Raw genomic sequence first — 27,789 nt, forward strand, 5'->3', positions numbered from 1 at the left:
AATCAGCAGAGAAGAAGTAAAACTTTCACTATTTGCAAATAACATACTACTATGTATAGGAAACCCATAGGACTCCACTAAAAAACTGCTAAAACTGATTCATGAATTCAGCAAAGTTGCAGGATGCAAATCAAGATACAGGAATCTGTTGCATTTCTATACGCCAATAATTAAGTAGCAGAAAGAGAAATTAAAAAAACAATCCCATTTACAATTGCACCAAAAATAATGCCTAGGTATAAACCCAAAGAGGTAAAAGACCTGTATTCTAAAAACTATAAAACACTGATAAAAAAAAATTGAAGATGACATAAAGAAATGCAAAGATATTCTATGCTCAAGAATTGTGAGAATTGTTAAATATTGTTAAAATGTCTATACTACCCAAAGCACTCCACACATTTAATGCAATATCTATCAAAATACCACCAGCATTTGTCATAGAACTAGAACAAACAATCCTTAAATTTGTAGGGAACCACAAAAGACCCCAAACAGCCACAGCAATCTTTAAAAAAAAGCAAAGATGGGATGCCTGGGTGGCTCAGTGGTTGAGCGTCTGCCTTTGGCCCAGGGCATGATCCTAGAGTCCTGGGATCGAGTCCCGCATCGGGCTCCATGCAGGGAGCCTGCTTCTCCTCTCTCTGCCTGTGTCTCTGCCTCTCTCTCTCTGTGTCTCGTGAATAAATAAATAAAATCTTAAGAAAAAAAAAAAAAAAGCAAAGCTGGAGGCATCACAATTCCAGACTTCAATATGTATTTCAAAGCTGTGGTGATCAAAATAGTATAGTACTGGCACAAAAACAGATACATAGATCAACAGAACAGAATAGAAAATACAGAAATAAACCCACAATTATATGGACAATTTATCTTTGACAAAGCAGGAAAGAATATCCAATGGGAAAGACAGTCTCTTTAACAAATAGTGTTGGGAAAACTGGACAGCCACATGCAAAAGAATGAAATTGGATAACTTTTTTACATCATACACAAAAATAAGTACAAAGTAGATTAAAGACCCATCTGTGAGACCTGAAACCATAAGAATCTTAGTAAAGAGCATAGGCACTAATTTCTCTGACATCAGGTGTAGCAAGTTTTTTCTAAATAGATCCCCTAAGTCAAGGAAAGCAAAAGCAAAAATAAGCTATTGGGATTACATTAAAATAAAAAGCTTCTGCACAGCAAAGGAAACAATCAACATAACTAAAAGGCGACCTGAGGAATGGGAGATGATATTTGCAAATGACGTATCCAGTAAAGGGTTAGTATCCAAGATTATATAAAGAACTTATAAAACCCAACACCCCAAATTTGAATAATCCAATTTAAAAATGGGCAGAAGACAAAAGACATTTCTCCAAAGAAGACATCCATATGGCCAACAGACACATGAAAAGATGGTCATCATCACTTATCATCAGGGAAATGCAAATCAAAACTACAATGAGATAGCACATCAACCAGTCAAAATGGCTAAAAATCAACAACACAAGAAACAAGTGTTGGTGAGAATATGGAGAAAAAAGAATACTCATGCACTGTTGGTGGAAAAAGCAAACCAGGCAGCTGGGGTGGCTCAGTGGTTTAGCACTGCCTTCAGCCCAGGGCATGATCCTGGAGACCCAGGATTAGGAGCCTGCTTCTCCCTCTGCCTGTGTCTCTGTGTCTCTCATGAATAAATAAATAAAATCTTTTTTAAAATAAAAAGAAAACTGATGCAGACACTGGAAAAGTGGCTTTTGAGGATCCTCAAAAAGTTAGAAATAGAACTACCCTAGGATGAAGCAATCTCACTACTTGGTATTTACCCAAAGAATACAAAAACACTAATTCCAAGGGATACAGTGCACCCCTCTATTTATAGGAGCACTATTTACAATAGCCAAAATATGGAAATAATTCAAGTGTCCATTGCTTGAGGAATGGATACAGAAGCTACACACACACATAAACACACACACACACACACACACTGGAATATTATTCAGTCATAAAAAAAGAATGAAATCTTGCCATTGGCAATGACATGGATAGAGCTAAAGAGTATAATGCTAAATGAAATAAGTCAGTCAGAGAAAGACAAATGCCATACAAATTCACTCGTATGTGGAATTGAAGAGACAAAACAAGCAAGCAAAGGGAAAAAGAAAGGCAAGCCAAGAAACAGACTCTTAAGTATAGTGAACAAACTGGTGGTTACCAGAGGGGAGGTGAGTGGGGGGTTAGGGGAAATAGTGAAGGGGATTAAGAGTACACTTGTCATGATGTTCACTGAGTAAGGTATAGAATTGTTCAATCACTCTATCATATATCTGAAATGAATATAGCATTGTATGTTTACTATACTGGAATTAAAATTTTTAAATATTTAAGAGATAATCTAAAAACTATTTGTATTTTATATGAAAAAGTTAATATATGTAATATACAATAAAACATATAAAAAGAAGAAAAAGATGAATAATACAGTTGAAAAAATGGTAAAGAACACAAGCAGACAACTTGCAAATTAATAGCAATAATCATAACAATGAACATTTATTGAACATTTATGTATCAATATATTAATATATTCAATCTCCATAATGATCCATTAGGTAGATAATATGGTAACCCATGTTACAGCTACTTCTCCTTCTTCTCCTTTCACAACACCTTTCTCACACAACAAAAATAGGCACCTATCTCATCATAGTGCACTGTCCCAGGATGTTAAAATCTCTAGGGGGCTAACAAAAAGACAACTCAAGACTGGTTTTCCTCTCCCATGGCAAAACAGAGTTTAGGTAAGAAATCTTGAAGAGGGTGCCAAACTCTTACCAAAGCTCTGTTCTTGAACTAACTTCTTGCTTCCTGCCCTCCCCTTCTCACTCCCTTCCTCTTCTCACTCCCTTCCTGTCCTCCCTCTCCTTCCCTCCCCTTCTCTCTTCTTCCTTATTTCTATCTTTGAATTATAATTAGAAATAAATCACACAGGCATATTAACATGTTTATTTAAATTAATAAAGTCACACTTTTCCTGATGAGGTTAATTTGGTTTTAGCAATGAGAACTAGTTTTGTAAAACAGGTAACAGATGAAATATTTTTCCACAAATTAAGTAAGATAAATGTGCAGCTCCAAAGATTTAACAGAAATATACTTAAATCACATGTAATATAATATTCCAGAAATATTCTGCAATTATTTAAATTTATGATGAAAAATATTAGATGTCAACTTTAAAACGGAAAATGATCACAGTTATTTAAAAAATGGTAGGGAGTATTTGAATAAAAATGTTTGAAGACTACGGCTCTGAAACCTTTCACACTACACTGCCCAGTCAGTAACTGCAAAAGTGCCCAACCTCATTCACGGAGAAATGGAAATTAATTAGATTGGTAAAGATTTAAGTCTGATAAAACACAGCATTGGTGAAGCTGTGGAGAAATAGATTAATAAGAGTGTATATTTTGGTGAGTAATTTGAGAAGACTAATTACAATGTAAAATATCCACAACCTTTGGTTCTTGAAAACCTGAAAGATTACACATCAAACTGTTAACATGATTATTTTTAAGAGAATGGAATTTAGAAAAATTCATTCTTTTTAAAGTTGGTATTTCTGTAATGTTTGAAGTTTTTACAGTAGAGAATGAGGCGGGGGAAGCAGCCTAAACCCAAGGCATGTATCATGATAGCTAAAGTCCAAAAATGAGCTATTTTTGGAATATTAAAAGGAAATTTAAACAACAGGTGATTAGATTCAATGGCATATAATACTGCTTTCAGACCTAAATTCTCCTACTTTGGGAATTAAGAAATGATTCTCAAAAGCCATACAGTATACTTCCTTAAGCAATTCATAAGCTCTTTCAACAGCATCCTTAGCAAGTAGTTAAATCTCTTGAATATATATTTACTCTCCAATTTTAGCCCAAATCCCACATTATTCTATCTTCATGTCTTTAAATATTACCTGTGTTTTTTATACCATATCATGGATTAATCATTCATCATGGCTTACCTGAAATAAAATCTAATGAAATAAAATGCAGATGTTTCTCCATTTTTGCCACAGTATAGTCTTAGAAAACATCCCTGACAGACAAAATCGTTCACATTACGAATTTGGTTATATACCCGCAATAATTCTCTTTGCCACTAGATGGTGATTTAGCTAATGCAGTGTTGGGAAGCTATCAGAGCATGAGGTTGGCCCTTAGCCACCAATAGGAGCTACTACTAGGTAAGGAAGTAAAGTTCAGTAAGAAGGAAAATACAAGCATAATTAACATATCCACTTGTGAACAGCAAAGGAAAAAATATCAAGTTAAAAGGAAGGAGCAAACCATATGCATGTTAAGAACCTTCTGTAAGAATTAAAAAGGAAAGTTCAGAACAAGACAAATAAGTAAAAAATAGAAGAGATGTTTTAAAATACCTATCATACAGTCTTGAAGAACAAATTGGTGCCATGTATTTTTAGATCTACTCTTTATTTTGATGTCCACAGTTCAGATGTAATAGTGCTCCTCCTCTCTACCCCTACTTCCCTGTAGCATTTAACCCAAAATCTACTTGAATTATTTAGGCCATTTTTACCTCAGTCTTTGTGAAGGACAAAGGCTACAGGGGGCTAAGAAATGTGTTTTCAGATAATAAACACCCAATTAAATAATTTTCTATCTCCTTCCTAAGGTTTTTTTATATACTTATTTTTCTTGTACTGAGGCATACATGTATATAAAACTCAGGATATAAATATTTAGACCCAATTTAATCCAAAAACCAATCAACTCAAAGTGAAAATGCCTTTAGCTTTACTAACAACAAAAAAGAATTTTTAGTAGTACAAGAGAATGCTCATGCCAAGCCATTGTAAAGGCTCTACAGAATCTACATTATAGTTGTAAGAAGTTAGCTTATTTGGTCATGTTAAAGTATAACAAAAAGGATGTGGAATGTCTTCACATAACTTAGAGAATCATAATCATTCACTCTCAGAAATATTTGAATTCAAAACGATCCTTTCCTTTCTTACCTATAAGGCTGTACTTTATTCCCCAGGTCCTGAAATTCCAGTGCTTTTTTAACAACAGCTTCATTTTCTTCTGGATAAACTGAACATGTGCAATAAACGACTGCTTGAGCTTTAGTAACTATAAAGAAGGTGTAATTAATAATAATGATCCTATTAACAATCCTAAACAGATTTATATTTCCAAACATCTATTTGATACTACTACCACATGGTTGTGAAAGGAATGATTTCCATAAATGCTTGCATGATTTCCCTTTAAAGCACATATTAGTAATGTAAATCTGTGGCCAATAAGTAAAGTGAATCTAACTGGATTGTATAGAAATTGAAAATTCTTTTTTTTTAAGTTTTTATTTAAATCCCAGTTAGAAAAAATAAATAAATCCCAGTTAGTTAACATACAGTATAATAGTAAAAGTTTCGGGTGTAGAATTTAGTGATTCATCACTTACATACAACACCCAGTGCTCATCCCAACAAGTACACTCCTTAATTACTCATCATCCATTTAACCCATCCCCCATCCACCTCCCTTCCAGTTTGTTCTCTATAGTTAAGAGTCTGCTTTCCGGTTTGCCTCTCTATTTTTCACCCTATGTTCATCTGTTTTGTTTCTTAAATTCCACATATGAGTAGAATCATATGGTATTTGTCTTTCTCTGACTTCATTTACTCTCTAGTTCCATTCACAATATTGCAAATGGCAGTATTTCATTCCTTTTCATGGCTGCCTACATTCCATTGTGTGTGTGTGTGTGTGCGTGTGTGTGTGTGTGTGTGTGTGTGTATATATATATATATATATATATATATATATATATATATATATACATACCACCCCTTCTTTATCCACTCATCAGTCGATGGACATATGGGCTCTTACCATAATTTGGCTTTTGTTGATAATGCTGCTATAAACACCAGGGTGCATGTATCCCTTGGGATCAGTATTTTTGTATCCTCTGGGTAAATACCTAATAGTGCAATTACTGGATCATAGGGTAGTTCTATTTTTAACTTTTTGAGGAACCTCCATACTATATTCCAGAGTGGTTGTACCAGTTTGCATTCCTACCACCGGCATTAAGAGGGTTCCCCTTTCTCCACATCCTCACCAACACCTACTGTTTCCTGTGTAGCCATTCTGACTGGTGTGAGGTGGTATCTCATTGTTGTTTTGATTTGTATTTCTCTATTGATGAATAATCAATAGCATCTTTTCAAGTGCCTGTTAACCATCTGGATGTCTTCTTTGGAAAAATGTCTATTCAAGTCTTCTGCCTTCTTAACTGGATTATTTGGTTTTGGGTGTTGACTTTGATAAACTCTTTATAAACTGTGGTTACTAAACCTTTATTGGATATAGTATTTGCAAATATCTTCTCCCACTCTGGAGCTTGCCTTTTAGTTTGGTTGACTGTTTCCTTTGCTGTGCAAAAGCTTTTTATCTTGATGAAGTCTCAATAGTTCATTTTTGCTTTTGTTTCCCTTGCCTTTAAAGACATGTCTAGCAAGAAGTTGCTGTAGCTGAGGTCAAAGAGATTGCTGCCTGTGTTTCCCTCTAGGATTTTGATGGGTTCTTGTCTCACATTTAGGTCTTTAATCCATTTTGAACTTATTTTTGTGTATGGTGTTAAGAAAGTGGTCCAGTTTCATTCTTTTGTATGTTGCTGTCCAGTTTTCCCAACACCATTTGTTGAAGAGACTTTTTCCTACTGGATATTCTTTCTTTCTTTGTTGAAGATTAGTTGAGGGTCCATTTCTGGGTTTTCTGTTCTGTCTCATGGGTCTATGTGTCTGTTTTTGTGCCAGTACCATACTGTCTCGACCATTACAGCTTTATAACTTGAAGTCCAGAATTGTGAGGCCTCCGGCTTTGCTTTTTTTAAGATTGCTTTGGCTATTCAGTCTTTTGTGGTTTTCTACAAATTTTAGGATTGTTTGTTCTAATTCTGTGAAAAATCCTGGTGGTATTTTGATAGGGATCGCATTAAACGTGTAGATTGCTTATCCTAACAGTATTTGTTCTCCCAATCCATGAGCATGCAATGTTTTTTCTTTTCTTTGTGTCACTTTCAATTTCTTTCACCAGTGTTTTATACTGTTCAGAGTATAGATCTTTTACCTCTTTAGTTAGCTTTATTCCTATGTATCTTACAGTTTTGGTGCAATTGCACATGGAATCAATTCCTTGATTTCTCTTTCTGCTGCTTCATTATTGGTGTATAGAAATGCAACAGACTTCTGTCCATTGATTTTGTATCCTGTGACTTTACTGAATTCATGTTATCAGTTCTAGTACTTTTTTGGTGAAGTCTTTGGGTTTTCTAAATAGAGTATCATGTGATCTGCAAATAGTGAAGGCTTGACTTCCTCCTTGCTGATTTGGATGCCTTTTATTTCTTTTTGTTGTCTGATTGCTGAGGCTAGGGCTTCCAGTACTATGTTAAATAGCAGTAGTGACAGTGGACATACCTCTCTTGTTACTGACCATAGAGGAAAAGTTCTCAGTTTTTCATCATTGAGGATGATATTAACTACAGATTTTTCATAGTCGAGGTATGTTCCCTCTATCCCTACTTTGTTGAGGCTTTTTCATGAATGAATGTAGATTTTATCAAATGCTTTTTCTGTAACTATAGAGAGGATCATATGGTTCTTATACTTTCTTTTATTAATGTGGTGTATCATGTTGATTGATTTGCCAATGTTGAACCACCCTTGCAGCCCAGGAATAAATCCCACTTGATCGTAGTAAATGATTCCTTTAACATACTGTTGGACTTGATTTGCTAGTATTTTGTTGAGACCTTTTGCATCCATGTTCATCAGGATTATTAGCCTATAATTCTCCTTTTTAGTGGGGCCTTTGTCTGGTTTTGGAATCAAGGTAATAATGGCCCCATATAATGAGTTTGGGAGTTTTCCTTCCATTTCTTTTTTTTGGAACAGTTGGAGAAGAATAGTTATTAACCCTTTTTTAAATGTTTAGCAGAATTCCCCTGGGAAGCCATCTGGCCCTGAACTTTTGTTTGCTGAGAGAGCTGTTTTATTTTGCTTTTTAAAGATTTTTTTTTATTTATTTGAGAGAGAGGGAGTTTGTGGGGAGAGGGAGAGGGTGAAGGAAAGAATACTTAGGTAGACTCACCACTGAGTGTGGAAGCCCACTGGAGACTAAATCCCAGGACCCTGAGAGATCATGACCTGAGTCGAAATCAAGAGTCAGATTCTTAACCAACTGAGCCACCTAGGCACCCCTGTTGGGAGATTTTTGTTGGTTATCAGTCTGTTCAAGTTTTCTATTTCTTCTTGTTTCGGTTTTGGTAGTTTATATGTTTCTAGGAATTTATCCATTTCTTCTAGGTTGTCCCAATTTGTTGGCATAGAGTTTTTCATAATATCTCTTATATTTGTATTTCTGTAGTGTTGGTTATTATTTCTCCTCTCTCATTTGTGATTTTATTTATTTGGGTCCTTTCTCTTTTCTTTTTGGTAAGTCTGGGTAGGGGTTTATCAATTTGATTAACGTTTTTAAAGAACCAGCTCCTGGTTTCATTGATCTGTCTGGAAATTGGAAATTTCAATCAATGTGATCAAGCCAGTCACAAACACAAATACTACTGCAGATTACCATGAGCTTGATACTTCAGGCATTCTCCCCATGAGCCATATCACATAACTAGAAACAGACTTAGATATGAATTCCAATTATTTACTTGACTGCTGTATGAACCTGGGAAAATTACTTAAACTCTCAGATTTTTCTTCTGTAAAATGAGATACTACTACTATCTGCACTCATTTATTCATGCATATCAAGCACCTACTACGAGCTAAGCACTATTCTAGGCATCCAAGATATACAGACAAAAATCCTTGCCCCTGGGAAGCTTGTTTTCCATGTTTTATTAACATGATAAGACACAAATAGTTATATCATATCTTTAGGAGGTGATAAGTGCTATAGAGAAAAAGCAGTGATGGAGATAGTTTCAGATGATATTGTAATTTTAAATAATGTGATCTGAGAAAGCATCAAAAAATTCTTTACCAACTTTCTAATCTTCCAACCATTTATTTCATAGATCATATATATATGAGCTCATATATATATGTGTTCAAATTAATATTTATGAGTAGCATCAACAGACTGGCTCTGTACTTTCCATTTGCCTTATTTCTACCTCATTTATGTTCTAACTTTATGTAATGAATTATCTATAACTATATATTTATCTTTGAGCCTCTGTAGATCAGGATTTATTCACACGCATATCCCTAAATCCAGCCTGACCCAGAGTATGCACTTGATAAACAATGCACTGAATTAATAATAGTTTATGTAATTTCTCAGAGATTTCTCACTTTTTCATATCCATATCCATTTGAGGGCAGTGCTCCTCAAAATCTAAATGGAAAAAACAAAAACAAAAACAAAAAAACAAAATCTAAATGGAGTGATTGAAACAATACCACAAATACCTAAAGAGCTTAGTTACTCAGGGTTAAAATAAAGAAATCTAGGCTATATTTGTAATTGCTTTTCTCTATTCTCTATTTAGTACTAAGAGACATAAGAATTTGATTAAAATTTGAATTGTAGAATAGTTATTATGGGCAGGCACAATGACAACAGAAAAATTACATCAAGTAAAAAGCCAAAGAAAAGAAATAAACAAAACTGTTCCATAATAGATGTACATAATTTTTTTACTTCAGCATTAGGAAACTGTTCATTATGCTTGCTAACCTATGCTACAAATGATAGCACAGCATCTATTTTTAAGACAGACTGAAGTGGTAAAAATAAATATTTTGATATTGGAAGGCACTAAGACTATTTTGGAAAATTCACTTATGGTCACAACTCATTAGCCTGATTATAATAGATAAATGAAGTATTAATGTTTCTAAGATTCACAACATATTTTAAGATTGCACTGATTAATAAACTTACATTTCATTGCATGTGTTAGCTGTTCATATTGCTGTTGAGCAAGAATGTGAAGTTTATCTTCTGATGTGCCTCCTTGAGAGAAATCTTTAAGTAAACCTGTATCTAAAGCAAATAAATCCTTTTAAATATATCACTATTGGGTGTATTTCATATATTGCTATAATCACATAGTTTAATTTTTCAATCGTTTTCCTTATTAATGAGAATTTCATGGAGAATATTTATTAAAACTAAATAAATAGTATTATAAAAATGCTGTTAAAATTTAAAAACTAAATAAAGATAATTTCATTTAGTTTTAATATTCTTCTCCAAGTTCTTATGCAATAGTCATCCAACTAAGTCATTTAGATACAGAAGGGAGAATGCAGTAAATCTGGAGACTAATAGGTGAAAAGAAAGAAGAGATTTATTTCCAAGGCAGAAACTGATGAGCTACAGTCACGTCTGAGTAGGAAAGAATACAAAAAGACATGGTTAAAAACATTAACTTACTGAAAGCAATCTTGGAAGAAAAAAATTCAGGGAGGTAAATGTATGTCTTCATAGATTAAGAAACAGATCAAGAAACTCTTAAAGTAACTTTTTAAAAATTTTAAAACTAATTTTAACATGTTTTTTGATATTAAGAATATTGAGTACCACTTTATATACATTATTTATCAATCCCCCTTAAAGACTTTTCATTTATTTGAGAGTGAGAGCAGGCACAAGCAAGAGTGGGGGTGGTGAGGGGAGAGTGGCAGAAGGAGAGGGAAAAGCCAACTCCCTACTGAGTAGGAAGCCCTACAAGGGCTCCATCTCAGGACCCTGAGATCATGACCCAAGCCAAAGGTAGCTGCTTAACTCACTGAGCCACCCAGGTGCCCCATCACCCCCTTTATCATCCCTTTTAACATTAAGAAAACTGTCCAAACATACATTAGACTACTTATCTAAGGTCACATAGCTACGAGGTGTAGAACCATGCTTCTAGCTCAGAAATCTGACCAGAGTGTCCAAACTCCTAACTTCTGTTTATTTCGCCTCTCAGTAACTGGAGTACGAGAGCCAATTATTTATGCCATATAGTGACTCTTCTCCATTCCAGTAATATTGCTAAGGGTTAATTCTATTATTTCCCAATTTAATTTTATACTTCACATTTTTCTATCTCTACTCACCACTTAAAAACATTTTTTTCCTTAAGATTTTATTTATTTGACAGAGACAGAGAGAACAAGTAGGGGGAGTGAAAGAGGGAGAAGGAGAAGCAGGCTCCCCATTGAGGAGGGAGCCCCTAATGCAGGACCCTGAAATGACCTGTGCTGAAGGCAGATGCTCAACGGACTGAGCCACCCAGGTGCCCCTCTATTCACCAGTTTTTTAAAGGACCACTTACATATTATACTATAAAACTGTATCAATTTACCTCTTTCACTCCATTTTAAAATAATTCCAAGTTGTTAGCAAAGAACAATTTCATATATTCCTCAATGATTCTAATACTTTTCCATGTTAAAATGTTTTTCAAACTAACTCATGATTTCTCCCTTCCACCTAGTATCTAAGTCTTTTGGATTTATCCCCACTAAGCTTGGTACTATTTCTACCATAGACACTAGGTCAGCAGCTCCTTCTTTGCTCTATTACCTCCTCAGAGGAAACCTTCCTTTTTTCCCCCTAGGTTTCCCAAAGCCTGCTTCTTGGCTTATCCTGTTGCCTCATCATCAAAGTTTTCAGAACATTGCTAATACCTAGGAAATTTTTTACTTTCTCCCTTTTCATAACTTGTGGTTCCCTTTGGGCTTTCCATCCCACCCCATCCCCAACAGGCTCTACTTTATTTTTACCTATGGTTTGTTTTTTTCTGCATTCCCACTTCAAGATGGCCCAGAATAAGGCCAGAGTCTCTCAGTTGGAAGGTCTAATTCTCTTGACTGCAATGTTTATTATAGCGGCAGCTATTTCTTCCCCCTCTTTTTCCCATTGTCTACTAATTCTTATTTATTTCCCAGTTAATGTAGGAAGTTTCTCAGCTCACCATTCTCCCATCTGAGTTGGTTATGCTTCTGTTTTACTACCATTGGGAAGACATTTTCGATAGCAGGTCAAAATTCCACGTGGAACAGTGTAAGCCCAGTTACACATTTTGTAGTATAGTGGAATGTGCTAACTAATCTGAATTTGAATCCCAGCCTCTCTATTTACTAGCTACACCTTAGGTAGCTTGTGAGATTTCTCTTAGTCTTGTTCCCTCCCTCCCCAAATAGAAATAATAAAAGGACACTACCCTCAAAATGTTATTGTGACTATTAAGTGACAGTGCACGCATACCACCTAGAATATTGGCTGGCACGTGGTTGTGTGCAATAAATATTAGTTTCCTTCTCTCCCTGCATTTCTTTTTCTTGTTTTTGATTCTGTCCTTGCTAGAAACAGAAAATAGGTACTCACTATATGCTGAATGTTGGTGAAATGTCTTCTTTATCTAATATTTCAGTTAATCTTATTTAATTAGAGCTTTCAATATGAACAGATTAGAGTAAGGATCCATTTCAGTTAATGCATGTTTCAGTTAATGCACAGCATTTAAAAAGTGGCTCACAGTGTCAGCCTCAGAATCAGAGCTGCTGTGTTTTAATCTGGGCTCTGACACTAGTCAAATGGCTCTGGGGAGCTTCAAACCCTCTGAGCCTCAGATCCTGTACTCATAAAATGGAGAAAAAAGGAGTTCAGCATCTGCAGTTTTGCTTTCTGTAGTTCAGTTACTGAAGGTCCCGGAAGCAGATGATCCTCCTTTGCCAAATCGGTGGAAGGTCAATAGTCACCTAACGCTACATCACCACCGTGCCTACCTCACTCACCTCGCTTCATCTCATCCTGTAGACATTTTGTCATCTCACATTGTAAGAAAGGTGAGTACAGTGTAATAAGATATTTTGAAAGAGAAACCACATTCACATAACTTTATTTCAAAATACTGTTATAATTGCTCTATTTTATGATTTGTTGTTATTAATCTCTTATACATTGAACTTTACCATAGGTGATAGGGGAAAACAGTAGATGTAGGGTTCAGTATTACCCATGGTTTCAGGCATCCACTGGAGGTCTTAGAACAAATCCCCATGGATAAGGGGGGGAGACTGTAAAAAATTCATTGAGTTATTGTGGATTTGATGAAATAATTGAAGCAAAGTGCTTAGCTCACTGCCTTATAAATATGTGCTCAATAAATGGTAATGTTAAATAATATTTTATGATTTATTAAAGAAGGAAATGAAATATTCCTAGTATTAATATTTAATCTGAGGCATTCATATCATAAAATATACATACTGGAGGTTAAAGAAATCTTGAGTTTGAAATAATGTGATAATGATTTAATTTTAGAGCACAGTCTGTAGAGTCTGGCTGATGTATTATTTTTTAAAGACTTCATTTATTCATGAGAGACACAGAGAGAGACAGAGACATAGGCAGAGGGAGAAGCAGGCTCCCCGTGGGGAGACCAATGCGGGACTCGATCCCAGAACCCCAGGATCACACCCTGAGCTGAAGGCAGACGCTCAACCACTGAGCCACCCAGGAGCCCCTCAGTCTGGCTGATCTAAACCTGAATTCTAGCTCTGTTACTAACTAGAACCTGTGTGACCTTGTAAAATTGAATTAATCTTTCTGAGTCTCAGTTTTTTTCCTCATAAAATGCTGGTAAATGTTAATGCCTATATCTTGAGTTCAAGTATATACTAGAATAGCATAAGGACGAACATCTGATCACCTACATCATTCCAATTATTAAATATTTTTAATATTCCCCTGTGCATATCATAAAGGATTGCTATAAGGACTAAATGAGACAATGAATGTAAAGTACTTAATTTTTTTAAGAGTTTATGTATTGGAGTGCCTGTGTGGCTCAATCGGTTGAGCATCTGCCTTCAGCTCATGCCCCCAGGTTCTGGGTTCATGCTCTGCATTGGGCTGTCTGCTCAGGGGGGAGACTGCTTCTCACTCTCCCATCTGCTCGTGCTCCCTCTCGCTATCTCTCTCACTCTCTCTCTCTCAAATAAATAAACGAAATCTTAAAAAAAAAAAAGTTTATGTATGTATTTATTTGAGAGAGAGAGTGTGTGTGTGTGCAAGTGTAGGGAGAGAAGGAGAGAAGCAGACTCCATGCTAAGCATAGAGCCCAGCTTGGGGCTCAGTCTCAGGACCCTGAGATCCTGACCTGAGCCAAAGTCAAGAATCACTTAACTGAGCCACTCAGGTGACCCGGCATAAAGTACTTTACACATTGTAAGTGCTATATACATGGTAGCTACTCATTAATCAGATATATTTGACATGTCATTTTAATGATTTTAAACAATTTTATTTTTGAAATTATCAAAAAATTTCAGTAATTTATAAATTAAAAAACTTTAAAGTACCTTCATGCTCATTTAGTATAAATTCTACTGGATTACTAACACCCAGTCCTGAACAACGAGGTAGCAACAGAATCACTTTAACTTTCTGTAATCTATGATCCTTTGATTCAATGTTAAGAAATGTCTCATGAAGTATTTCAATATCTTGGAGAAAAAACAGAAAAATTAATGCAAAAGTATTAATTAAAAATCTTAATACAGTATGTAATTAGATTGATTTATCATTGTTCATTTTTAAATCCTCAACCTCACGAAGAGTCATCCTAATATAGTCAGAAAAGAGGGCTATTCTTCTCTGATAACTTCCGATACTACATGAATTTTTCTCCTTCACTTGAGAGAATAATTTTGAAATTTAAATATCTTCTACATAAAATATAATTCTATTTTTTATTCTGAACTTCAGATTCCATCAGAACACTGTGATGTAGTGGAGGGAAATGAGCTTTGGAAGCAGAAATACCCAACTTTGACTCCCAACCTCCTACTGTTTACTAGCTGTGTGACTTGATCTCTCTGAGCCTCCACTTCCTTACTCATAAAATGCGATAATAATGCCTACTTCATCTAATTGTGGTGAAGACTGAGATAAAGCAGTTTAGTATGGTGCCTAGTACATAGTAAACGCTCAGTATTAGGTTATTTCCCTTTCCCATTTGTAATTCCCTTTTATATTTTATCTTCCCCAGAGAAAAATGGGTGTCAGTAGCATTTATGAGGCAGTCTAAGGTCCCTTAAGGACTTCAGTCTCAGAATACAATGATCTGTGCCCCTGTCTTCAGGCCACCCCTCCACTTCTGCAGTGGCTCCCATTCCCCTCACCTGCTGAGGAGTCACCCCTGAAACTGCTTGCCCACCCATTTTTTTTTCTTTTTTCTTTTTTATTTTTTTTAATTAATTTTTATTGGTGTTCAGTTTACCAACATACAGAAAAACACCCAGTGCTCATCCCGTCAAGTGCCCACCTCAGTGCCCGTCACCCATTCCCCCCCACCCCCCGCCCTCCTCCCCATCCACCACCCCTAGTTCGTTTCCCAGAGTTAGGAGTCTTTATGTTCTGTCTCCCTTCCTGATATTTCCCAACATTTCTTTTCCCTTCCTTTATATTCCCTTTCACTATTTTTTATATTCCCCAAATGAATGAGAACATACACTGTTTGTCCTTCTCCGATTGACTTATTTCACTCAGCATAATACCCTCCAGTTCCATCCACGTTGAAGCAAATGGCCCACCCATTTTCTCTTGTCTGATCACCTTGTTCATCTTCCTATTCTATTTTGAAATTGTTGTTTTTCTTTTTAATCAGAGGGTCTTTTCCTTTTATCCCCTCTATTTTTAACTTTCTATCAGAAAAATTCAAACATGTACAAAAACAGACATAAAAATATAATAAATTCTCAAGCACCCATCATGGTGATTCAGCAGTGAACCATTCATGCCCAATTCTGTTTCATCTATATCTGTACCCACTTCCACCCCACCCATATTATTTTGAATCTACAAATACTTCATATCTCTAAAAGATAAGAACTCCTTAAAAAATATAGCCATACAAATTTTTAAAAATAATTTATTATCATTGAATAATAATAGCATCCAATTATGGCTCAAATCTCCAAATAGTCTCACACATGTCAAAAATTTTTAATGTGAATCCAGATATTAATAAGGTACATACACTACAATTAGCTGATAAGCCTTATTTTAAATTTCTTCTAAGGTTCCCTTTGCATTTTTCCTTATAACTTATTTCCGAATGAAACATGGTTATTTGTACTGCTACGAGTTTTCCACAGTCTGGATTTTGCTAATTGATTCCCTAGAGTGTACTTTAACATGTTCCTATCTTCTGTGCTTCCTATAACTTAGTAGTTGGATCTTTAAAAAGCTTAATTAGATTCAGGCTCTTTTTCTTTTTTCTTTTTTCTTTTTTTTTTTTTTGAGAGGAGACTGAAGAGGGTAGAGAGAGGACCAAAAAAACCTACTTCATAAGTCACATCATACTCATCCATTAAGTTGCCTTTCTGGCACCAGCAAAGGGGTTGCAAAATAGACCTATCTTAATCCTGTCATCTCTTTTTCATTTATTAGTTGGAATACTTCTAAAAGGAAAAACTTCCTTTCCTCAACTGTGTGGTTACCTAGTGGTTCCTATTCTTTCTTGTTAACTAGGGAAAAATTCAGATGGGTAATTGGAAGTGAAGTGGTGGGTTATAGGGTCTATACATATTTCATGTTTGGTGATTAATGCTAGTTTTCTAGAGTGGCTGTACAAGTTAACAGTCCCACCAGCTATCTTTGAGCATTCCCAATGTTCCTTACCTGGCCAGTACATGGTACTGTAATCTTTTTTTTTTTTTTTTTAAGTAGGCTCCATGCCCAGTGTGGAGCCCAACATGGGGCTTGAACTCACAACACTGAGATCATGACCTGAGCAGAGATCAAGAGTCAGATGCTTAACCAACTGAACCACCCAGACTCCCCTCCAAACCTTTTAAATTTTTATCATTCTGTGGATATGTGGTGATTTTAACTGCATTTCCCTGATTAGTAATGGGATTGACTACTTTTACCTAAGTTTCTTTTTTTGCATCTGTGGTGATTTTAACTGCATTTCCCTGATTAGTAATGGGATTGACTACTTTTACCTAAGTTTCTGGATATCCTCTTTTGTGAAATAACTGGTCTTGTCTCTTGCACATTTTCCAACTGGATTGTCTATCTTTTTATTGTTAATTTGTAAGAATTCTTTATATACATGTATATAAAACTCTTCCTCAGTTTATTTTTTTTCTTTCTTCCTCCGTTTATATGCTCCCTCTCTACAGTTTGCCTTTGCACTCTCTTAATGTATAGAAGTTTAAAATTTTTAAAAAGTTTACTGTATTCCAATTTATTGATCTTTTCTTGTATGGTTAGTGCTTTGTGTGTCCTGTTTAAGAAATCTTTACCAATCCTAGTCATTAAGTGTTTCCCTTATAAATTCTAGGAGATTCTAGATTTGTATTGGTGTGAAGCACAGATCAGTTTCATTTTTTCTAGAACCATTTATTGAAAAAGAAAACATCTCCTCGGTACTCTGCAGTATCATATGGATTGAACTGAATCCATACAGATCAACTTGGAGAGAAAGGTCATCTTGATGACATTAAGTTTTTCAGTTCATGAATATGAATATGATCTATTATTATATTTACTTAGGTCTTCTGTCTTTCAATAATGGTCCATAGTTTTATGAGGAGGTCTTACACATATTTTATTAGATGTACTCCTAAATGTGTTATAGTTTTTGGTACTATTGTAAAAGATATCTGCTTCATTTTCAAACTTTTGTTAATGATATGCAGAAACTGAATTTGTATGCTAATTTTATATCTGGAAACCTTGCAAAAATCATACGTGAAATCTACAGTTTAGTTATATGTAATATTATGTTATTAAGTATATACTTCTTTCATACTGTTTAATTTTCCTAATGAAAATGTTATAATTATATTTCTAGTAATGTTTCTTAACTTAAATCTACTTTGTCAATAGCTCTTGTAGTAGTATATGTAATGTATATCTTTTTCTGTCCTAATTTTTTAATAACCTTTTATGTAAAGAATTTCTCTTATAAATAAGCATATTGTTGATCTTAAAATTTTAATACTGGCATTCTTTGTCTTATTTCAAGTATTAGTCATGCATACTTAATGTGCTGACATATATATTTTTTAAAGTTTAATCTACCTATTTGCTATTTGTCTTATCCTTTCTATGTTAATAGGGTATTCTACCTCTATATTCCATTTTACTCCCTCCTAGCTATTAAACATCCTTTTATTATTTGTTTATTCATTACCCTAGATATAACACACACCACTGACTTAATGATTTACTATTTTTTACCATTTACTGGACAAAGCAAAGATGATAAAAACACATTAATTCTATTTCCTTCTCTCTAAATTATGTATCATTGTCGTAATTTACTTTAATTAAATATAACACACATATTTTAACCCCATAAGACATTAGTTTATACTCCCACAAGACATTAGATTATAATTGGTTTGCCTATGTACTTATCTTTTCCATTATTCTTCATTTATTCCAGCATCTACAACTTTCTATATGAGATAATATTCCTTCTACTCAAGAAATAACCTTTAGTATATCCTCCACTGTGTCTGCTGGTGACAAGGTCTCAGATTTCATTTGTTTGAGAATATCTTTATTTCAGAGGAAATTTCTGCTGAGTTTAGAAATGTACTTGGTAGTTTCTGCACTATGAAGATATTAATAGTTTTCTGGTTTTGGTTATTTCTGTTGAGAAGTTAGTTTTTAGTTTATTGCTTTTCTATTAAAAGTAATATATATTATCACCTCGACTGCTTGGTCTTTGGTTTTCAGTAGTTATACCACAATATACCTAATATGTTTTCTATATATTTATTCTTACTGAAGTTCATAGAGCTTCTTGAATCTGTGGCTTAATTTATTTTATCTATTTTGAAAAATTCCCAGCCTTAATTTCAAATATTATTTCTTCTCAATTATTTTTCTCCTCTCTTTCTGTGTTCTCAATCACAGCATATGGAAGATCACTGGATCACTGAGTCTCATGTGTGTTTTATGATCTTTCCCATATTATTAATCCTTTGTCTTCCCTTGCTTCAGTTTGGATATTTTCTTGTGGCTTGTCAGTTCATTTATTCTTTCCTTAGCTCTAATCTACTGTTAAATTTATTTACCTCTTATTTTCACATGTTGTATTTTTTAGTTCCAGAATTTTCTTTTTATTTAAAAAAATTGTTTCCAGTTCTCTGCTGAAATTCTACAACTTGGCATTTAATCTCTTCAGCATACTAATCATAGTTATTTTAAAGTCCACATCTGATATCTCTAGTATTAGAACCACCTATAGGTTTGTTCCTATTGCAGTGTTTTTCTCTTTATATTAGTCACATCTTTTCTTTTTACCTTGGTTTTTTTGTTTTTGTTTTTTAAACTGAGTGCCAAACGTTATATTTGAAAAAATTTAGGAGATGATATGAGACCTAGGATGATGTTATTTTCTTCCAGAGAAAATTTACTTTTGCTTCTGATTGGCAGCTAAATCTGGGCACTAATAATCCCAGATCATCTTAATCCAATTGGGAATGAGATGACTAGAACTTGGGCTTCAATTTGTTAGATAACTGATCACTATCCAGCATATACTTCTTCTGTCTCCATATGAAATTCTAGATATTTACTAGTCTACCTCTCCAAGTCAAGCTTTATATTCTATTTTTTTTGTCTCCTTAGCCATGTGAATCTGTCAAAAGTTTTGCTTGGTTTTTCAGCCTCCCTGAACCTATAATAAAATGTTATCTTTAGTCACAGCATGATCCAATGGAAAAGATTTTGCAAATAAGAAGCCTAAAGGATGGTAACTTCTAGTCCTAGATATTAACATTGTCAAGCACTCCTTTGGTTGTGTTCTTATTAATTAAAGGATGATAATTTCTACCACCTACTTTAACTAATTATTGTTTGAACTTCAAATTATATGGTAGCTAATGCCAAGCAATATCCCAAAGTGCCAATATATTCATTAATTTAAACTACAGTTGTTTAACCAATATTAAACAATGAGAAGACCCTGGTGTAATATGAATTAGTGAATAATTTTAAGAGTATATGTAGAGTTTTTATATTACAAAAAACAAATTCAAACATTTTTGACATTTCTAAATTTTGTAGAACATTAATCACCAAACAAATAAATATTTATACATACTTTTACATCCCATTTTTGTAAAAAGATTCTTCAGGTCAGGATCCTTAGCTTGTGACTTTACTCCACACACAAATATTTTTGAGGTATTATTATTTGTTAAGACTGACATATGGGCAACTGTGTACCATGAACCTGTATTGACCATTAAGATATCATCATCCATATTTAATAAAGCCCTTACAGAATGGACAGCGAGACTTCGAGATTTGTCCTACAAGATAATGATATGATTAGAATTTCAAATGGTTTGACTAGAAGCATGAACTTTCTTTTTGCTTAAGTAAAAAAAAAAAAAGTACTTAGTAGGACTCTTGAGATACCTAATCCATTTGAGTTTAAAACATCTTAATATATGTTAGAAGACAAAGTTAACAAAAATAACTGATATAAAGAATTTTAAAACAAAGAACTTAACTTTGTTTAGCCTAAATTATAAATGTGATCATTTAGCTTTTATATAGTGATGATAATGTCAAAACCTCCAAAATGTGTTTAATAGATTAGTGATGTCCTACTACAGCACCGATTCTTACCTCTTCATGAAAACTCACTCATCAGCTGATACCATTCTTTCTTCCCCATTCCACTGTCATTTAAATCACTGCTGATTCACAGATATTAAAAGTAAGATGATTGACAAGCTTATAAAAAGGGGCTAGACATATGAGTTTCTGCAGTTGATCTCAGTGCTCTGTAGGGTTTGTATCACTATAAGATAAGACCAAGAGATTCCACCCAAGAAGATGAGTGTGTGAAGGGGAAGACGAAGGTAAATCTGAGCCAAGCATTGGAATCTAAGGACATAAAAATTAATATAACCTAACTTTTTGGATCATTTTTTTTCATTCTATTGAGACCACATATAATCTCACATCCTCTTCCTGCATTGATAGCCATTATATACCTCTTATAAATCAAGACCGTAAGACCATATTAAGGAAGTAATGGGAAAGTATAACATATTGCATTTTCAAATTCAGGATGGTATTAGCATCTTCCCCAGAAATAGAAGTTGGAAAAGGTACCATTGCACTTTTTTTGAATACTTCCTTGGAGGAGAAAAATATAGCCTTTCAGGTTCCAGCAATACAAGTATCCCCATCTATTGAGTCCAGGAAGGAGAACATGTACTTTATAACTTCACATGGGACAAAGATGCTGAAGTACAATAGGAACACTGATTGTAGGGGTATACATTTTATTCAATAAAATAGTTGAAAATTAGACTTTATAAATTTCCTTGATAATCTATAAAAAATATAGTCAGTTTGTTAGGTTTTATTTTTAAGTGGATTCTTTAAGTAGGATTATTGAGAATCACAATGAAAGTAAATGTCTGTTTACCTGAAGTATAAGTTTATAATCTTTGAAAAGATCTATATTTAGAAGATCATTTTTAAGATGAGATGGAAAAATTAAGACATCATGGCAATGTTGGTCCACAGCAAAGACTTTATCATCAATATGTAATACAGATTTGACTTTATGATAACCTTTTTTCTTCAAACTATAATAAACTTCTTCAGGGCTGTAAATATGCAATAGTAGGTTGTAATTAAAAATAATTTTAAGTGTAATTAAAAATAATATATTAAATATATATAAAAATAATATATTAAAAATGTATTTAACACTAGCATCTTTTTCCTAAAATAAATAAAAATAGTACCATATACATTGCATCTAATGGAACTTAACAATTTTAGCTAATGATAAGTTAAAAGGTAATTAAAGACAGAAAAGTTAACATATTTATGTAATTACCTTTGGTAATTTGATGATAAGATCCTGAACTAAACTATGATTCTTGAATCACTCCCTTAGCTGTGCCCCACCCCACCCATTAAAAAGGTAGTATTTCTTATCACATTATTTTGAAAGGCTAGTAAATTGAAATATGAATAAAGAATTTGATTAAAACTCATACCTGATTTTACAAGTATTTATCCAAGCATAAAGTGGCAAAGTGGAGGCCCTTAGTTCCTGGTTCCTAATTGTTTCTGGAAGAATGTGGTAAATTGAAAGGGCATCATGTTTGATTCGACATCTTGCCAATGCTGCAGCCAACTTCGTCTTAAAACTAGAGATAGAAAATCCATTCTTGATGACTATTTCACTGAAGACAAGACTATCAACTTTCCACTAGAAAAATTCACAAATTAGATTTAGAATTCTAACAAATCCTTCTGTAATTCTGCCTCAAATTGTCATAGTATAAAATAATATTTGAAAATAGAAATCCAATAATGCTGCTTCCTTTTTTCACTTTTTGCTGCCCCTGTATAGATATGAATCTCCTCAGATATCAACTGCTGACTGAAAGAAATTTTATTTTATTTTATTTTATTTTTTTAAGTTTTTTTTTTTTTTTTAAATTTTTATTTATTTATGATAGTCACACAGAGAGCGAGAGAGAGGCAGAGACACAGGCAGAGGGAGAAGCAGGCTCCATGCACCGGGAGCCTGACGTGGGATTCGATCCTGGGTCTCCAGGATCGCGTCCTGGGCCAAAGGCAGGCGCCAAACCGCTGCGCCACCCAGGGATCCCTGAAAGAAATTTTATGTAGTGAAAGAGGTATAGACTTTAATCAGACAAATTTGAAGTTAAATTCAGTTTGTTACTTACTAGCTGTGTGACCTCAGGTATGTTAATGAATCCTTTTTCTCAGCCTGTTTTCTCATCTGTAGAATGTGGTCAACCACCTTACTATTAATGTGGTGATTACCAATCATGTGTGCAAAATACTGAGCATAGTGCCTGGCACACAACAGACACTCACTATGGGCTAGTTATTTTCATAGTTGCCAATAGTGTAGCCTTGAAAGATTAAGGAACTTCCATGAATCTGTTATCTGAAGTCCTTCCCAGGTCTGATTTTCCCATAACAGAAAAGAAAAACAAGAACTGGTTAGCATCACCATGAAGATCCAATGATTTTATCTTATAGAAAATGTTAATAAATGAGAATATAGGACTTATTCTTGACCTATAATCAGCATTTTCACAGTAAGAATCTAATTGAATAATAAACCTCAAGGATAACCTTGAATGAGAAATGGGGAAGAGATGCCATGGAAGAAGTAAGTACAACCAGAGTGGTGTATGTGGCTACAGAAAGCTCAGTAAGATTAAGATTCTTATTTACTCAGACACGCCTGGTTGGCTCAGTCAGTTAAGCATCCGATTCCTGATTCTGATTCAGGTCATAATCTCAAGGTCATGGGATTGAGTCCTGCATCAGGCTCCATGCTCCATGTGGAGCCTGCTTAAGAATCTCTCTCTCCCTCTCCCTTGCCCTCCCCTTCCCCTCTCACACACTCTCTCTCAGAAAAAAAAAAAAAAAAGATAGATTCTTATTTACTTGGAGAACGAGAACCTTTCACCTAATAATGTGTTTGTGTATGAACATGTGTGCATGCATTGAGAGAGGGAGAAACAGGGGAAGGAAGGGATGGGAAGGTGGAGAGAGAAATGGAAAGAGAGTATATAGATGGGGCACTTGGGTGGGGAGGAGAGGGAAGGGTTATCAAACATTAAGACTTCTAGGGCTATAATAAAATTAGATTTGTGTAGTACTATCTCCTAATGTCAGAACTACAGCAAAGGACACTAAAAACAATTACATAATACATTAATGCACATCAAAAACTAAATTAATATAAAAGGATGAATTACTGTTCTATATCATACATGTGAGATGTTTCTGAGTACACACCACTTTTGACTAAATAGTCCTTCCAAATACCTATATAGTTCAAATGTACCATAAATGCTATTGACTGAATTATTCAATCACTGTACCTAAAAATTAGAGCTATGAAGCCTAGAAAAATATATGTTGTGTATTTGGGGGAAGTAAGTACACAGAGAAATAAATTTCCAAATTTCCAGAGAGAAAATATTTCAGACTGTGAATTTTAATATAAATTAATCACACAAAAAGTAATTTAAGGTATATATACAGTTACAAAGATTTTTGTATAAATATACAATATCAGATTGAGGATAAAGACCAAATCCAAATGCTATTCAGGATAACCAGACATGCATTACTTCTGTTAGGGAAATACTCTGTAGCTACTAATAACTTCTTCCATAGCTGTAAGGTATATTGCAATGACAAAAATGGAAACCACAGCATTCTTGTTCCAGAAGGCCATCCCCTGCCATAATCTGAACACTATCAGAGAGTTGCTCAATCATCTGTTTGCCATCAACCTGTTGTGTAAACATAGCCAGAGCTATTTCTATATGTTAAATTGTAGTTCTGTAATTCCTATGCTTAAATCTAAAATGAACCCATTAGTTACAGGACAGAATCTAAGCTCTTTATCATGAAACACTAGGATATTAATAATTTAACCTAAACTGACACCTCAGTCCTCAATTCCTACTACTCCGATCCACAAATCTATGCCTGGCCACACAGGAACTGTTTCAGCCCCTGCTGATAACATACCACATTCCCTCTCCCTCTGCCGTCTCTCCCTGTCTGTCCAGCCAGTACAGTTTGGACTCTGCAATCATATTACCTGGGTTCAAATTCTGCTTCCACCACTTACTAGCTATGTGACATTAGACAGGTTATTCAGAAGAAAGTAAAGGTATTAGAAAAAGAGCAAGGATCAGCCCAAAAAGACTTTGAAGAGGAGAAGAAACTTAAACTTCTCTTTTATTTATTTTTGTTTAAAAAGATGTTATTATTTATTTATTTATTTATTTATTTATTTATTTATTTGAGACAGAGAACGAACACAAGCAGGGAGGAGGATCAGAGGGAGAGGGAGAAGCAGACTCCCTGCTGTTCAGGGAGTCTGATGTGGGGATTGATCCCAGTACTTGGGATCATGACCCAAGCCCAAGCCAAAGGCAGATGCTTAACTGCCTGAGTCACCCAGGTGTCCCTAAACTTCTCTTTTAAACTGTTAAAGAAGAGCAAGAATTTTCCAGACCACAAGAGAAGCCACAAATAGCATCAATTTTCCAGTCCACAAAAGGAAAAAAGACACACAGGGCAGAGCACCATGTATATAGAGATGTTAAACAGCAAAGCATATTTATAGAGTATGGTGTGGTGAGAGATCCAAGACTCACATCACAGAAAATCTTATATGCCCCCTCCCCCAAAAAAATCTTGTATGCCATGCATAGGAAGTGGGAATTTTTCCTGCAGGAAATGGAAGCCTCTTAATAAAAAAAAAAAAAAAAGGAAATAGAAGCCTCTTAAGCATAGAGAAGTATCAATTAATTCATGAACAAATATTTGCATTCTTATAATATTCCAGGCACTGTTTTAGGTCCCAGAAACAAAGGGATAAGCAAGGAAGATGCTGTTCTTGCCATCATCATGAAGTGTAGAATCTGGTAAGGGGAGACAAGCAATTATTTTTAAATGTCATCAGTATTCATGACAAGAGAAGGCAGGATACTGTGGTGGCACAAGGGAGGGGCACTGCTATGAGAGTCAAGGAAAGTTTCCCAGGAGTTACATTTAGGCCAGGCCATAAGGATAGAAGTAGGAGTTAGCCAGGATTAAGGAAGTGTGTGCTCCAAGTAGAAGCATCATATATGAAAGTATCTGCCAATTTTGAAATATGTGCCTGAGAAGTTGAGAGATATGCAGAGCTTGCAATGACTCATGGGCCATGAAGAACAAAAATGGAAATTGGGGGCATACCAACTTTATGGGTGTGGGGCTTTGATAAGTCCCCAGGCTTTGGACAGGGTTACCAAAAGACAACCCTAGGAATAAAATAAAATGGAATAACACCTAAACGAGGACTGACGCACAGCTTCCAATCATCTCAATCCCAGATTAGACCAGGCCGCCTGGTTTAGTTAGTGTCCCAGGTCTAGCTGTGGTCTTCCAACAGCAAAGAAAGGAAGTGCCTCTAAAGGAAGATAACAATATCCTGGGCCATAAATGAAATAAACTAATACACAATAGCAAATTATACCTAATACAGTGTATCCCAAGAAACTTTACATCTACAAATAATGGCAAAAAGAACTTTTCCCAATATTTCCATTAATTTCCTTCTAATTTATGTAATTAGAAGTTTATTGGATTTCCAAATATCATAAAGGAGTTGAAGTTCTTTTACAGAAAAAAAAGAATAAAATGTTCATATTTATTCTTATAGAGCATTGGAAAAACATAATTGATAGAAAAAGTGGACAGAAGGTAAGTAGAAATATTTTTAATGTAATTGGATAGTACATAAATAAAAAAGAAAATACCCAAATTACTTGCTCATAATAGATTTTATTCTCTTATCTTCATAAGGAACCATATGGGTTATTTTGGTTAAGTCAGTGATTGTTCATGATATAGTGGAGAAATGCAATTTTCTAAGAATAAAGAAATAAAGAGAAACATGTATTTTAAGAATAGCATGGCCCCATCACAACCACACATGTGAAAAAAGGCATATTTCCTATATGTTTTTGTGTTGCTTTCCTTAAGTCAGGGAATATTCTGACTAGTAGCTGATCTGACCAGCAGCTATGACTGTACCTAGTTAATGGGAGTTCCTTCTCTTAGTCGACATACTTAGCATACCAATGTTTCCACTTATAGGAGAAACCTACTAGTTTGCATTCTAAGCACTGCTTCCCTTCTGGGAATAGAAATTCCTGTCTCCTGAAAAATGTTCTTCTCCTCCCTCCATTCATACAATTTTCCTGGAAGGTGTCCCTAACTGACTCAGTCTCCTTGGCCACAGCTGATTGGTAGAGAGTGAGCACTTGACTCAAGGCAGGGTCAGACAATTTTTGTATGTAGGAAGAATCAAGCCAGTCTATCTAGTGTCGGTGCTGTAAGATGTAAAGCTCCTGAGTTGTCAGCAGCCACATTTCCCATTCTGGGAGAAGAATGAAGCCAAAGCACACAGAGAAGCAGGGACTAGAGTCAGAGAATCCTGATGATATTTAAGTCAGAGGACTAAGTTAATAGAAGTATAGCCACATCTCTGCCCTTCCTGCCATCTTGATGTTCAATCTTCCAGGAAATACATTATACTAAATTTTCTTTTACCTAATCTTGAGTTGGAGTACTGTCAGTTACCAGAATAGAGTCCTAATATACCATTTTCCTTCAGTTTATTTACTCATTATTTTTAATTGATGCATAATTGATATACAATATTACTTTCATCTATATAACAGTGAGTCAATATTTTTAGACATTATGAAATGATCCCATTAAGTCTAGTTCATCTGTCACCAAAGTTATTAGAATACTGACTATATTCCCTATATTATACATTACATCCCATGACTTATTTATTTTATAACTAGAAGTTTGTACTTCTTAACCCCATCACTCATTTTGCTCACCCCAACCCTCCATGCTCTAGTAACCCAACAGTTTATTTCCAGTATCTATGAATCTATTTCTGTTTCGATTGTCCATTTGTTTTGTTTTTTAGAGTCCACATATGAGAGAAAGCATATGTTAGTTGTCTTTCTCTGACTTATTTCACTTAGCATAACACACTCCAGGTCTATTCATGTAGTTGCAAATGGCAAGATTTTATTCTTTTTTATGGCTGAGTTTTATGTGTGTATATGTATCTCCCATCTTCATCCATTCATGTATTGCTTTCATATCTTGG

At 34.6% G+C, this 27,789-nt stretch overlaps 1 protein-coding gene across 1 annotated transcript in view; it reads right to left on the reverse strand.

Moving 5' to 3' along the window:
• Window positions 1-27,789, reverse strand: part of NSUN7 (NOP2/Sun RNA methyltransferase family member 7) — a 60,771-nt gene that overhangs the window by 17,233 nt on the left and 15,749 nt on the right. The window contains exons 5-10 of the mRNA XM_072737811.1: window positions 22,100-22,252; window positions 21,517-21,700; window positions 20,173-20,383; window positions 14,405-14,548; window positions 9,990-10,091; window positions 5,033-5,150 (exon numbers count right to left, since the gene is read on the reverse strand). Of these exons, the coding sequence (XP_072593912.1) occupies window positions 5,033-5,150; window positions 9,990-10,091; window positions 14,405-14,548; window positions 20,173-20,383; window positions 21,517-21,700; window positions 22,100-22,252 (912 nt within the window). The remainder of the gene's footprint in view (window positions 1-5,032; window positions 5,151-9,989; window positions 10,092-14,404; window positions 14,549-20,172; window positions 20,384-21,516; window positions 21,701-22,099; window positions 22,253-27,789) is intronic.

Source organism: Vulpes vulpes, chromosome 14 (genome assembly GCF_048418805.1).
Source record: "Vulpes vulpes isolate BD-2025 chromosome 14, VulVul3, whole genome shotgun sequence".
In the NCBI taxonomy this organism is placed as follows: domain Eukaryota; kingdom Metazoa; phylum Chordata; class Mammalia; order Carnivora; family Canidae; genus Vulpes; species Vulpes vulpes.